The sequence below is a fragment of the Cornus florida genome, unplaced genomic scaffold (genome assembly GCF_030987335.1).
Source record: "Cornus florida cultivar Cherokee Brave unplaced genomic scaffold, ASM3098733v1 CherokeeBrave_3.0.0_Hap2_Chr11, whole genome shotgun sequence".
NCBI classification, from domain to species: Eukaryota; Viridiplantae; Streptophyta; class Magnoliopsida; order Cornales; family Cornaceae; genus Cornus; species Cornus florida.
In genome coordinates, this window is record NW_026775581.1 from 125,756,565 (window position 1) to 125,771,576 (window position 15,012).

The 15,012-nt window shown below is 36.1% G+C and overlaps 1 protein-coding gene across 2 annotated transcripts; it reads right to left on the bottom strand.

Annotated features, from left to right (window-relative positions):
- Positions 1–2,149: 2,149 nt before the first annotated feature.
- LOC132283950 (uncharacterized) lies at positions 2,150–14,570 on the bottom strand. 2 transcript variants are annotated; one of them, XM_059785997.1, is made up of 11 exons: positions 14,068–14,565; positions 13,662–13,840; positions 13,359–13,581; positions 13,133–13,274; positions 12,838–13,038; positions 12,364–12,495; positions 9,835–9,963; positions 8,235–8,650; positions 6,533–6,749; positions 5,502–5,692; positions 2,150–2,781 (listed from the first exon to the last, which is right to left on the bottom strand). In XM_059785997.1, exons 1-11 carry the CDS (start codon positions 14,505–14,507, stop codon positions 2,604–2,606), a joined length of 2,448 nt encoding a protein of 815 aa, XP_059641980.1. In that variant the 5' UTR covers positions 14,508–14,565; the 3' UTR covers positions 2,150–2,603. The 2 variants fall into 2 exon arrangements, with proteins under 2 accessions (XP_059641980.1, XP_059641981.1); XM_059785998.1 differs by lacking the exon at positions 9,835–9,963 and having other exon boundaries at positions 14,068–14,570.
- Between the last annotated feature and the right edge of the window lie 442 nt (positions 14,571–15,012).

A 15,012-nucleotide genomic window follows, 5' to 3' on the forward strand; every position in this document is an offset into this window, starting at 1 on the left:
TCTCAGTTTTGATAATTTTTATCACTCTCTCTGAAGTGCCTTTTTATTTGGAAGTGTGTTCAGTGTTCACATTTTGTATTTTCGTATGAGAAGTGAAATTTTTTAGTTGATTTTTTATGCTATTGTTTATTCAACATTTTCTTCTTTTCTTTCAGATAAAACTTCAATAATCCCTGTTCTGTCAATTAGATTTTCACCTGATATCCCATCCCTCCCTTATTTTGCCTTTGTGACACTATCGGAAGATAATGGAACTCTTCGTAAGTAATTATTATCTGGAGGCTGAGTAGTGTGCATTAGAAAATCAGGATAAACGAATAATTATCACATTAACGCGTATAGAAAAGCTGGCTTCCCATCGTGGCATGTAGAAGAAAACTCTGGATTCTTTAACCCCCTACTGGAACCACAAGTGAAGGAAAAAAGAGAAATGATTGTTTTTTCGGGGTAAAAAAGATAGAGAAAATATATTTTTCTTGTTTGGTTTGTTTGTTTCGTATGCGAGAATTAAAGTTTCAACAGCAGTTTTATAATTAAAGTTTCAACAGCAGTTTGTGGATAAAATTGTGAACCGAGAAAATCCTTTCTGCTTCCTTCCATTATTATCTTCAACGAATCCGGATGCCCTTCTGTGGAGGGGGATCCCGTGCCTTGGTCCTGTGTGCTATTACATTGCTACATAAAAAAGTAGTTGTCGCATAAGAAATGTAATGTAGTTATTGCATGAGCGAGGTAATGGCATAGGACGCGACCCAGGATGGAAATGGCATGAAACACAGGAGAGAGTTCAAAACTTGACCAATTTGCGGAATCCATATGGACTTCTGGTCTGTTCTAATGTTAGAATCAAAATTTAACTTGCAGTTTTCAGCGGATAAAATTGTAAACCGTACGAATCTTTCAGAGAATCCTTTCTGCTTCCTTCCAGACTAAACATACATAGGAAGTTTTTAGTTTAAACCTGAACAATTTGTGGAATCTAAATGGACTTTCATTTTCTTCCATGTTCTTCAAAGGATGATGATGATTGATGATGATACGAATACCTCAGTATGGTCAAGTGATGAGGTTGATGATTAATTACATGTGGTCTTAAACTTGACGTCAGAAACACATTTCTTGTCATAGTCTTTACCCTGTCACATTGGTCTTTAATAATAAGTTTCTTAATTGGAGCAGTTCATGCATTAACCGTCATTGATAATCGCCTAGTCTTGCATCCAATTACTTTTATCTTGGTTCAATTTCAAGTCCAAGGTTTCACAGAATAAGCACCATTTTTTCTCTAACTGAACTGATTTTTATTTTATTTTATTTTATTTTAATCTTGCTGATAGTTTCAACTCACCTAACTTTGCCACTTTCCTTTTCTAAGATTTAACATGTCAGCTATCAAAGAAAAAAATGGAGCCATGAGATATTTTAAATAATACAACAAGCACAGTGATTTGATGTTAACAACAGATATTATTTATTCCTTGTACAAACACCATATCATCTCCAACCACAAGAAAATTGAAATCAGGAATTGGCTAGGTCCTAGCCATGGGACCTCTTACCTTTGGCATGGCAATTATCATTTTTGGGCCACACCCACTGAAACATGTTTGCCATGGATAATGGTGAAAGCTTGAATTCTTCTACTAATCTTTTTTTGTTTATGTCGATTCTGCTTTCTAGGAAAGCTTGGGTGGGTCCATACCTAAGTGGTAGGAAAAAGGAGATGGCACTAAACCATTCCTTTTAGAACATGATGATGATGATGACGATCAAACCCTGCTTTTCCTAGTAAAGAAACAAATGAGGTAACGATACCCTGCATATACCCAAACACACTTTCACTACATTTCATATGCAAAATAGGTTTACCTCGCTAGATGATAGCATCAAAGCAAATAGGGACAATGGTGCTGTGTTTTGACAATGTTTGTGATAAAGCTGTCTTCAAAAGGGAACTTTACATGGTGGTGGTTGGTGACAGTGATGGGTTGACAAACTCGAACCGATTGAAGATGTAGGTGGCAACTGAACTAATAAGTTTCTTCGATTTGGCCGTCATCGTCCTCATCATCATCAACAAATAATTTTAATTCAAAAACAAAAGAATATATCTACCGTATCGTAAGTTTTTTTCAATATCAATACACCATTATCATAATCCAGACAAAAATAAAAGTAATCGCACTACCAGGCAAGAACTGCAATTCTTTATACAAGTAGTGAGCTTCATTGACATGTACAGATAACAAACTTATATCTCAACAGAAGAAAGAAAACAACCCACGCGAACTCAGATTCATGTACCACTCCCTCTAATCCCACCTAAATGAACAAAAGCTCGTCCAATTCATTCCGTTGGCTGGTAAGCAAAAATAAAATACATTACAAAGCCAGATAACTCATACCACAACAGGGGAACTCCTTATCTGGGGAAGACTTGCACTAAATGGAACAGGAAAATTAGAAAAGTCGATTCATTTAGCTGAGTGGATAGTGGATTGATTTCTGAAGGATCAACTTTTAAAAAATTACTTCTCAAACGGATTGACATTCCCACGATCGTAATCTTCCTTCCATTGTGGAGAACCACATAAAAGCAAATGCTAGGAATCCATCATCTTCAGAAGAAAAGCAGTCTCTAATGCAGATTCCTTGCACTGCAAATATCTATTTTCCTCCACTATATCAGTTGTTAAATTGAGCAGTATTGGACGTTTAGGATCATAAATAGACCGTTCACGAACACGTGCAACCCATTTTGCTGCTTCCCAAACTCCAAAACTGAAAAACATTAAAGATAAAGATATTGAAATAACAAGGGCAAATTTGTTTAACGGAATCACGAAAAGAAAAAGACATGAAAAATATCAACTTTAGAGAACAGCTCATATGTTGAGTTTCAATATAAAATAACAATAATAATAATTAAAAAAAATAGACCTAATATTTTGAATCACTGAACCTCTTGGCTCAAGTAATATCTCCTCAACCACCCACATGGGTGGTTTAGGGTTCAAGTCGTTACTGGGGCATATTATTTGTGTGTTTTGAGTTGGGTCTGAGCTCTTACTAACCAAATTCTACTTTTAATTACTGGAAAAAAAAAAAAAAAAAGGAAAAGAAAAAAAAATGAGAGGCCTGAATGGCCATTTCTTTTGAAACTAAGGGCTGCACAATCTAGTATATGTTGCTAGAAACCTAAAACAGTTCAGATAATTAACATCAGTAAATGTGTGCGCGTGCGTGCGTGCTCGAGAGAGAGAGAGAGAGAGTACACAGAAGAAAATGCATTCAAAACATAGGTCCCAAAATGGAACTCAAAGGGAAGATTCAAACAGCAGTCCAGAACAAGACTCATCTCCACGGGAACCACTCAAACTGCAGGTTCTCTCCACAGAACCAAATAAGACAACAGCTACAACTCAAAGGCAAGTGGAGCTAGTTTTATTGTCTTTTCTTTTCTTTTTTCCCACTTACAAATAAATAAACTAACTGACGAAAATCTAACTTCCATTGCACAAGCAATTGAACCTATGGAGGGACAAGGAAAACCTATTTCCTAGTTTTACTATGAAAAGCCGAATTAGTTGTGCATCATTTTTTAACAAAGGATTATCAATGTTCATGGCATCTTTAAAAATGTTAGTGTCACAACATTCTAATCGGAATTCTTGATAAAATTTATTTTTAAATATATTTCAATACCTAAGTTTCCTAATTGCATGCTATGACAATACCAACATCATTCCCTCAAGGATTCTTGAGATCATCTAGGATTTAATTTAATATATGCTATACTGCTGGTCAAGGTACCTTAATTGGATGTCACCGGAGAAAAAAGGTCCCTTAGTTGTAGTAAAAACTTCAAACTCTAAGTAATGTCCATTTGTCACCAAAATTTTCCTTTCAGCAGGGATAAATTTCCCAATATTGCGGCTATGTCATCATCACCAAAATCATTTCCAACTTCGCAATCAATAATTCTAGTAAGAAGTTCAAACTAGAAGTAATGTCCATTTGTTGCAAAATACACCTAGCAGATAGGTATTCTAAAGTAGTAAGGCGAAATGGCACAAAAGATTCCTTCCATGTAATTGATTAATTGAGGTTCTGTAGCGTTGGGGAAATGTTGTTGGGTTGGTGATACTCTAAGTGATCACTCTTCACTTATCCCCAAATAATTGAAAATATAAGAGATCTTTCAGTACATATTTACTCAATCTTTGGCCTTCTAGTAAAAACAGAAAAGATATATAACATGCATTTTTTATTGTTAGTATATGTTTTCTTAATAATGTATGCATTTCATATTGTTTGTATATATTTTTGGAAAAAATGAAAAAGAAAGAGGTAGCCTAGGCAGTACAAACCTATACAGGAGCAAACAAAGACATGCTTCCATCAAAATAAACAAGCTCACTCATATACTATCAAATTATTTTCCCCAACATATTTACTAAATTATTTGCCTTATAGAATCAAGACAACCATGCAAATGTATTGTTAGTTGTATGCTTAAAAGTAGAGAGGTAAATGAGGCATGTAGGAGTTAAATCCATGCACATGCAATGTCCGAGTGCAAATAATAACAAGCACCTTTCAGAAGCTCAAATCACCTATAAATCTACAAAAGAAAGCAATAATGTCAGGGAGCTTCCTGAGATCCAAAACTATGGAGCGTTTAACGTCAAACACTTGAATCTACTGCCTCCTTGGATTTCTTCACTCTTTTGCTAGGATGCCCCCCATTCCTAACTCTTTTCTAAGCTACACGTAACATGTCACTGTCTTTCTAACTGCCTAAAATCTTATGTCCTCAAACGTAAATTATTCCTTCTTTATTATAATTATTATCATTATTATTGTTATCAGTATAATATCTTTCCAAAATAGTCAGCCTAGATGAGAGGACATAGTCCAAGCAGCACAATCTATACCATGATTATGTGGGAACTAAGTTTAATCAAGGATGGTGAGTGGATTAAACTTGATGCAGACCTAACATTTGTCATTAATTGCACAATTTGGCTGCTCTCAGTATCTGAACTTGTCTTCTCACGCTTGATAGTCGAGTTTAGTTGAGTTTTTACCACTGCACCAAGCAACTTATTAGTGACAGTTTCCCTTCCTAATACTTTTGGCCTTCACATATTTGTCATCTTTCAACGCACATACTTCTCTCAGCACCTGGTCATCTACCTTTTTCCAAAAAAATTAATTCCATATGTAACATAGTACATTTGCCATGTATTGAAAAATAAGGACGCAAAACAGTTAGTTAAACAACATTTTTGAATATTTTCGCAGGGAGTACTCTGACAACTGAAAATCACTAGTATAATAATAACAATTCCTATAAATATTTTGGCCCACACCTCTGTAATCCTTCAACTTGCAATCTTTTCTTAGCAACAGTGGTCTACTGGTCTTCATCTCCTCATTATCTCACAATTAAAATGACAAATGACCAAAAGAAAATCTGAAAAACGTAGAAATATTACCGTGTATTGAACGATGAAGAGACTAAAACAGCTGGATAAAGAACATCCTTCTGAATATTATCATAGGGACAATATTTCCGAATAGCCTGAAAATCTTTGACGTCTCCCGGGTACCCAAATTCTTCATAGTCAACAGGTGTAAGTGGCAAAATGGGATATACAAGTGTGTTACTTGGATCTAAAAATGGAACCTAAACAGAAACAAGAAAAAATTATTTAAAAAGAAGCAAAAAGAAAAAGACATTTCAACTAAAAATTAAGAGCTACAATCATAAGAAAATTATTCTATCATGCATCCTCAAAGCCACATTTTTAGCAAGCATAACTTTTATATCATTGGTTCCTTTTAACTATAAAAAGGATGAAGTGCAAAAAACACCTCTGCTATTTTATTATGTGCATATAATCCCTGTAATTTGAAATATTGTAGCAAATGTCCCCCTCATTCATAGTCAATTTTGACCAATTTTTATTTTTTTATAAAAACCCCAAAATACCCTTAAGGGCATTTTAAGTATTTCAGTCTTCGATTTTTTTAAATAACCCCAAAAATCCCAAATTTTTGAAATCGGTATATATATATATATATATATTTGTCTTAAGGGCATTTAAGGTATTTCAATCTTCAAATTGAAGAATTGTCCTTGTTTGCTCAATTTCGAAAATGTAGGGGGCTTTTTTTAACACCAGGGGGTATTTCCACATTCTATATATAACAGGATTTTTTTGCACTTTACCCAACTAAGAATTAGTGGGAGACTAAATAAAGTTTTTTTTTTTTCTTTCTTTATTTTTTTTATTTATTTTGTGTGAGAGTGTGTGTGTGTTATGGGGGGGAGGGAACTCAAACCCTTAACCTTCCATTTGGAAGGAGGAGATGCCACTTGGCTAAGCCCTTGGTTCTAAATAATCTGTTCTTTAAATTCAAAAAGCATAAAAGATCCATGTAAAACCAATGAATTAGATAAAAACCTGGGCATCATAACAAAATAAAGAAACCAAAATAATCCAGTACAGAGTTGCATTTATACCTTCAAGACTGCAGCGCAAAATAAATCTGGACAAGAATTGATGGCTGAAGCTACCAAAAGTCCTCCAGCACTATATCCCCAACCAGCAAGCTTATTTTCTTGCACAATCTCTTTCTCCACAAGGAATTTGGCACAGGAGATATAATCATTGATAGAATTATGCTTTTTCGTGCTTCTGCCGTCATGATGCCACCTTTTACCCCGACCACCTCCGCCTCTGAGAACAGATTATTTATCAATATCCAACATAAGTTCAGAACCAAATCTTTATAGGAAATCCTTAACAGAGATGGGAATACCAAGTTAACCCAAAACAAATCAGCCTGCCCTACACAACTCTCCCTTATTGGAAGGGATATGAGAGCCTCCAAGTCAGTTAAGGTTGGGTAAGAGAACAGAGTAAGAACCCAACATGAGTTCAGAACATGTTCGGAAACTGAATAAATTCGCCTTAACAAACACCCCCCCCCCCCCCCCCCCCCCAAAAAAAAAAAAAAAAAAAAGGTTATTGCAATATCATAAAAGCTTTAGTCCAACAAGGCTTAAAGGAGGGCTGCAAGTGAATTGAGCCGAGCTTTAGACTGTTCGGGCTCAGGTCGTTTGATTGTGTCCTCTAAGGCTTAACTCGAAATCATAACGAGCTCTAAAGGTTGAGCTCAAGCTTGACTCATTATAAATTTTGAAAAGCTTGGGCTCTGCTTGTTTCAAAAAACAAGCCAAATTCAATGTCATGTTCATGATTAGACTCGGTTCAAGTTCCATTTGAGCTCATGTTTATAAAGTTACCAATGAACATTTCCAATTAGTTTACTTATCGTATCTAAACATTCCCTTTCATGAAACTTGCACTTAATATAAAATATAGTCTCATCAGATATGCCTTGAAAATTCAAGAGGAACCACGGGCCACGGGCATGCTTATACAATTTTATAGAAACGAGTCTACACGAACATAAACGAGCATACACGAACTCATGTTCATGAGCCTATACGAGCTGAACCCAATATTATTCGAGATCAGCTTCTTTATTAAACGAGCTTATAAATGGAGCTCGAGATTGGCTCGTTTGACTGAAGTTGAGCTTCAGTCAAGCTCGAGTTGTTTATTAACATCTTAGTTCATTTGTAGCCCTACTTAAAAGTGAAAGCATTAGCCTCTTGTTCCCCAATAAAAAGTGTGACATTCTCTGGTAAAGTAAGCATTTCATTTAAACAAAACATTTAGGTGTTTACACATCATTTGACTTTGATTACAGTTAAAACATTGTATTTGTGGCGTCAGGGAATAATCAGGCAGTTAAATCAGAGACAACCCTAAAAGGAGGGTCCCAATGAGTTCATCACATCCCTAGGAAAAGTGGATGGAGTTAGGAGATTCCATGCTTGAAATTGTAAATTGTATGTATTCTCTACCACTTTTTATGTGTCATGTCATTATTATACTTAAATCTCACTCATTGCACCACACCCTGCCTCCCCTTCCCTTGGCCCTTTGGTTTGGGATAAGGCGAAAATATTTTTCTTGTCCCAGAGCAAATTTGGGAAGGGGTGCCCCATCCCAAACTCACCCACTGACATCACTAAATATATATGAACTAGCAACAGTACTAAGAGAAAGCAGTGTTTTCAGAATAACTATATTTCAAATTAAACGATTTCCAGTATACGTGAACCTTGAATTGGTAATTGATGCAGAACGTACCGAACATCAGCATATGCAACAATCCAACCACGATCAAGAAGACTTTTTAGCTCACTACGCCAGCATTTGTCAAGTATTTCACCATAAGCTCCATGACCGTGAAGTAACCCAGGACCTTGAGCCTCCTTCCTTTTGCGTGAATATACAATAGTCAGAGGAACCACTACCCCATCATAAGAAGAGACATCAAAATGTTCACAAGCATAAAACTCAGAGAGGTCATTCCACAAGCGATCATCTTCAAAGTTTAATTCGTTTACAGAGCCTAAACTTTTGGAGATCAATGATTTTTCAGTACTGCCAGCAGAAGATGATGTTCCATACAAAATCCGTGTTCTTTCATGAAGCATATTTTGCTGTTGAATGATGTTCCACTTGTCGCTTAACAAGTCATAATCAACCACAGCATTAGGCATCTGCAAAGGAAGAAACATTACCAACCACTAAAGAAGAAAAGGAAGAAACCAGAAAACTGTGATTGGCTAGAGCAACACATTCAAAAGTACTAATACGTCCATCACTTTAGGAATCTAAGAAATCATATATTCCAACATAAAATTACACCACCACACAAGCTATTAATTAAACAATGTTATCATACTGCAACTTACGATTATAGGCTTATAGCCACATTTTTTTTTTCTTTTTTAATACAAATCAAATCCACAGTTTTAAATCAAGATTGTGAAGCTGGAACTAAGTCAGCAGGTGGGCCTACAGGAACCATGAAAGGAAGAATGGAAGATTACCTCTGAATGATAGTGGGGAACTGAAATTAAGGCTTTGGAATTCTTCTTGCTTATGAGATCAGCTCTTTGCTAGGTCAGAGCAGAAAGACAGAATTTTTGTACAAGGTGGGGAATTGTCAGTAGGTCTGAGCCCTCCAATGAGGGATATAGATGACTACTCATAGTGGGGCTCTACTATAGTTTAGGGCGTGATCTGGCCTTGACTAATGAAGTGAGGGGGAGGAGTTTGTTCTGGAGGAATGGGTTCCAATGACGGTGATGCCACCTTCTGGAGGGTATATGGAGAATTCCCATTGGATACTAGGGATAAAGCGCCAAGGAGGTTTCAGAAGCAAGTGTAGGTAAGGAAGAGTTAAAGCAAGGTAAGCATCTGAATGGATCATGGTGAATATTGTAGGCGAAGCAAATATATGGGTTTCCTGTGAAGGCCATAAGATTGAGGTGATAAACAACATAGAATAATAATAGTTCACCTTGACCCACACCAAAGCCACCTTCACGCGCATACATCCTGACACACCTAATGCATAGAGCAGAACCCAGGGAGGTTCTCAAGCGTAATGAGCACCAATGGGTGCCCTCTAACTTGTATCATGATCCATCCTGAGGGTCTCATGGTTTCGTTGCTGAAATAGAGGTGTTGCCATTACGTATCACCCACAGCAGGTCTACATCTTGGCTGATCTTAAAGAGAGATATCATATGTCCACTGGAACACATGATTGCCCCATGTCACACTTGGCAAGAAGAAGAAGAAGTTGTTGTGCATTATAAAAGAAACCATCATTTAATGATTAGAAAGCATTCATATGACATAATCTTCAATAAGAAGAGTTTTATGATTCACATACCACTGGCGACGATATCGTAAAGCGCATAATTGAAGAATAGTAGTCATAATTTGGTCCAGGTGAAATTTGAGATACGTCATTTGGAAGTGGTAAAAAATGGGGACTAAGCCCTTTGAGATAAACTGCTCCCTGTCACAGTAGGGAAAAAAGAGAGAGAGAGAGAGAGAGAGAGAGAGAGAGATTAAGAGGATTCAAATCGATTAGAATCATAAAACAACTGCATATAAAAATCTGACTGTCCCCCAAATATGATACAGTATCATTTGACAAAACTAGCATTTTTTAAGTATATATGCATGACTTCGGTTAACGAAACTGAGAAAGATGCCGCAGTATAATTTTACTACTCATTCCCTAAATTTAGTACATTGGCACTGAAGAGTATAAAAAATGTTGCAATTAATCAATCCTGTCCACTACAGCAACCAGAATAGAACAGGTCTTCCAGACACAAAACAAAGAAATAAAGCCATAAAGATCCCCCATGTCAAATTTTCATTAATGCGAGAAATGGGGAGGTCATAATAAACAGGAGATAAGTGGATAATGGGAGAAGAAAGTCAAGGAAACAGTTTTAACAGCAAATGGAAGTCATTATATGGCTGTTCTATTAACCATTGGATCCTGACATGAATGTTCATTTATTCAAACGATGTTTCCAAATTACCAACTGCGATCCCTTTTGCACACAACCAGGCAGGTTCAACTTAACCAACGTTTACAGAAATTTGTTTAAAACTTTGAGTATGAACATTGAACTACAGTTGTACAAGGTTGAAATTCAAAATTTGCATAACTGCTATATATCAATTCACAGGTTCAACATGTTTGCCATCGTTCTCCCTGCAGCTCCTTATGTCTATTAGATGTTACCAACATTGTTCCCATTCTAGATCCATTAGCCAAACATTTTATAACATATCCATTTTGCTTTGAACATATTCATATTATCTATTCCATTCAGAAAAAATAAAACAAAAGAATTTTTCCAGGTAGGCATGATGAGTGAATGTGAATCACACTAAGACATGCAATACAATGAATTAAGGAACATAGTTTTCTCGTAAAAAAGGAAGAAAAAAAATGTTAGAACTGAAAAAACAAATATTTTAACACTGAACATGCTTTAGGAAGTGCCTCACCAGACTAAAGTTCAGAAAGCCCCAAATATTTTAGAGACCTAATAGCAAGGCAAGTTCACTTTGCAAAATAAAACCCTGGCAGATTCTTCCTCACCTGTTCAGTAGCACCGCCTTGCATGGTTCAAGTAAGCCATCTCTCAACACTCTTTCAAAGCATAGTCTGCCCTCCAAGAGAAGCTATATACTCGGGATTTATTCATGAAAAAACATTATTGTTAAAACGCTTGAATTTTGAATTTTCAGTAAGGTTTACTGAACCTATTTCCTCCTTTCTTGATTATTTAGGAGATCTGTGTTTTTTGGAGATCTCTTAGTTTATTCTCTCTTACATAACCTGCATGTACAGGGACTGTGTTCCCTCTGACTGTGAACATTGAATATTACACTATTTACTAGTCTTTCTCTGACAAGTTATTATATCTATTTATTGAATAAAAGATATTTAGTACGCTAGGACTAGGGCATTGCCTGGAATAATTTTCATTCTTTTTTGTAAATAAATAAATTCCCTAGGGTAGTTATCAGGAATCAAAAAGGCCATTTCTTGCGCCTTTGCCAGGGCTTATGGTGTTGTTTCACTTCCAATGCACAAATTAGATGGAATTTCTTTATAGCTTAAGCTAGGTCAATATATGAATATGGACATTAACTTTGGGCATTGCCTCCAGTGCAAGGGATACTCCACGCAAAGTTAAAGGCAAGGTCATCACTACAAGTTAGCCAAGTTAGAGAACTAGTAATGCCAACGCCATTTTTGCTTCTTTTTAAAAAATGGGAGGCCAAACAACAGTTCTATACCCTTATGAGCTCCCTAACAAGGAGAAAATGCTTAATAGGAGGTCCGTTCTGAATATATTTACATGGTTCTCACCCGTTAAAGCTCTTTAAAATTATCACATAAAAAAAATGTACAAAATTAGACATCGTACCAACATAGTTACCATAAGCAAGAATAAATAATGTCATGTTATAAAAGAGAAAGAGCACATCCGTGGATATTACTGCACTACAAGTGCTAGGGTGCATTATCAAGTAATACTTTCTAGTTAAATTTATGATTTAGCATTGTGTTGTGATATTATGGATCCAAAACTATTCCATGTCTTAAGCAACAACAGCAACTTGGTTCAAGGTGAAACTGATTTGAACAATTATTGTTTACTTAAATGTTCGTATAACCTGCCATCAGTAATATCCTGATCAAATAAAGGAATTGCAGAAACATAAAAACACATAAGAAACGTATTAATTACAAAAAGCACCATTTAGAGTACAGTTTTTGAGCTTGCAGACAGTGTAAATTTTTGTAATATAAATTAGGGAGTTGTGTTATTCTCATATTCATTGGCACAATTATAAATGAATACACGATAAAAGATTGTATTACCTTCCCACTAGGTAGAGGCATAGCAACTGAACAAAGTCTAAACTTTTGACCTTCCCTCACAATAAGTACCAAGTGTTTGTCACTGAAATCTACATCCTCAATAATCAAATCTTGGTCATCAATAAATACACTCTGCAGTAGACAATAGAAGATGTGGGATTATAAAGCAATAATTGTGAAACAGTAAAAGGAGAAGCAAGAAAATTAATTGGAAACAGCATGCTCCCTGGATTATATTAGAAATTCACAAGGGAATATCAATAAAAGCAGAGGGGAAAAAGAAACAATTTAAGAATAGAAAGGTAAAGACTGGAAGGAAATAGCCACAAATATTGAGTTTGAAAGAAACAAATTAGACATGTGCTGCAAGTGTTTAAAGTAAAAAATAATAATAAAAATTTTAAAAAATAATAAATAAATAAATAAATAACGTGAATATTAGTGATGAATTGAGATCACTAGTAAGCAAATAACCTCCCAATTTCTTGGACCAGAAGAAGCTTCTACAGAGCTACGGAGGAGATAATGATAATCAACTGGTTGACCCTCCCTATTTGCGTCTGTAAAGAGGTATAGATACCCTTGATGATGCTCAATTATGCAATGAGCTTGACCCTCACACTCCCATACTAATGTCATGCCACCCAAAGGATCAGCTGCATTTATCAGAAACACCTAGGAAAAGATCACATGTAGAAAATTTGGTTCATCAACAAAATATGAAAAGAACCACGCAACCTTGATTTACAAAGTGTTTCAAAATCAATACCTTCGAAGATGTAGTGGAGAAGATATTCACAGTCACAAACCGAAAATCCTTAGTGTGTCTTATGTTTACATGAACATTTTCTTTAGGCTCCTCTAAAAGCAAAACACCATCTTCATTTGACCCAATCATACTACAATATATCCTACAAAACAAACGAAGAATCAACTTCATTTCTTCAAATCAAATAGGGTTAAAGAAATAAAGAAAAAATCAACATTTAACCAACCTAAAAGGCCTCTTATTGTGATCAGTGACAACATAAAGCAATGCCTGTCCACCCTTTGCCCAAGCCAAATTAGAAACCCGATCAGCTTGTGGCTTACTGCACAAGGAACCAAAATTCAAGTCCCTAACAGATAATTTAAAGTAATCGTTGTCCTTATCGTACATAGTATATGCAAGAAACCGGTGATCGGGAGAGACCTCAGATTGTTCCTCATAAGCATAACCTAAAATTTAACAAAAACATCAAACATCTCCGAAATCAAATTCGACTAAACTATATATCAAACAGGAAAAACACCTTTACCTCCAAATCTTTCAGCTTCTTGATTGTAATCAAGCAGCTTCTGCTCAATTCTCTTCCCCGAAGTAAAATCGAATCCGGAAGATGGAGATTTATGTGAAATAAACTCTTCATTCAAGCTCGCCAATCTCCGGCATAGCACCGAATACTGCTTCCCCTCTTCCACCCGGCGATAGTACAACCTGCGGCGACGAACATCCACCTTGAAATAGTATAGTACAACAATAACTAAGATCAAAACTGAGAAATTCACAACTAAAGATGCTATGACATTGGCACAACTATAGAATTACTTTTTTCTTGCTTTTAATTTCAAAAATTAAACAATTATTTCGTTCCAAAATCAAGATCATTTATTGAAATTGCATACAGGTGTGATTATAGTTAGAGAGAAATGTGAATGAGGTACCATGGACCCCAACGGATGGGAGGGGTGGAGAGGTCGGAGGCGATGCGAGAGGCCATCTCGGACTGGAGTTTGGATTGGATGCGATCGGTGTCGGACATGACGGCCTCGGTGTACTTCTCTTCTTGTTCCATGTAGACGTCCATGTGGCGCATGGCGACTTTGTCATTGAGGCTTGACATCCAACTGTAGGGATCTTCCCAGGTCTGGTCGTGGAGTGTGAAGGTCGACGGCTTTTGTGGTGGTTTTGGAGGAGTCGGCGGGGCCGGCGGAGGTTGGTGTTTGTAGTGGGCGGAGCGGAGGACTAGAATGGCGGTGGATGGGTGGCGAAGATGCCGGCAGTGGCGGCGGAGGGCAGTATGAAGGTGGCGCATGACCTCGTCTCGGTTCAATTCAAAGGGTTTTAGAACTTGGAAGACAATACGTCCTAAAGTCCAGTGCATCCCAAACAGCAGAGATAACCGCAATACAACCAATAAACCCTCAGACGCTATATTTATTTATTTTATTTTATTTTTTCTAAATGAAATGACATAGTTGGTCCGTTACAGTTTCGGACACTCGTTTTTAGAACAGAAAAAGTATATGAGTGGGAGATAATTATTTTTTTACCTCGACTATCATAGAACTTAAATGCATTGTGATTTTTATAATAAAATTTATTCAAACATAATTTAAAAAAAGAAGGTTAATTTTAGACACACCTCTTAAATTTAGACAAATATTAATCTCAAACTTATTTTCAAAATAACTATTACTTAAATTCATTTTCAACTTTTCCATCACAGTATTTATTAAAAAAAAAAAAAAAAAAATCAAACTTTGTCCCTAATTTTTTAATTAATTATATTAATTCCAAAATATTATACCGCTAATTATTGACTAATTACACTTTCTGGAACCACTTTTTGTTTGGCTCCCAAGATGGACGTGTACGTCGGTTGTTTC

Excerpts from the sequence above, each read along its gene's own strand:
- LOC132283950 (XM_059785997.1), bottom strand. The coding sequence starts at position 14,507 with ATGCACTGGACTTTAGGACGTATTGTCTTCCAAGTTCTAAAACCCTTT. Across the intron at positions 13,841-14,067 it reads CCCATCCGTTGGGGTCCATG|GTTGTACTATCGCCGGGTGG; the intron begins GTACCTCATTCA and ends TCGTCGCCGCAG. Across the intron at positions 2,782-5,501 it reads TCTTCATCGTTCAATACACG|TTTTGGAGTTTGGGAAGCAG; the intron begins GTAATATTTCTA and ends AATGTTTTTCAG.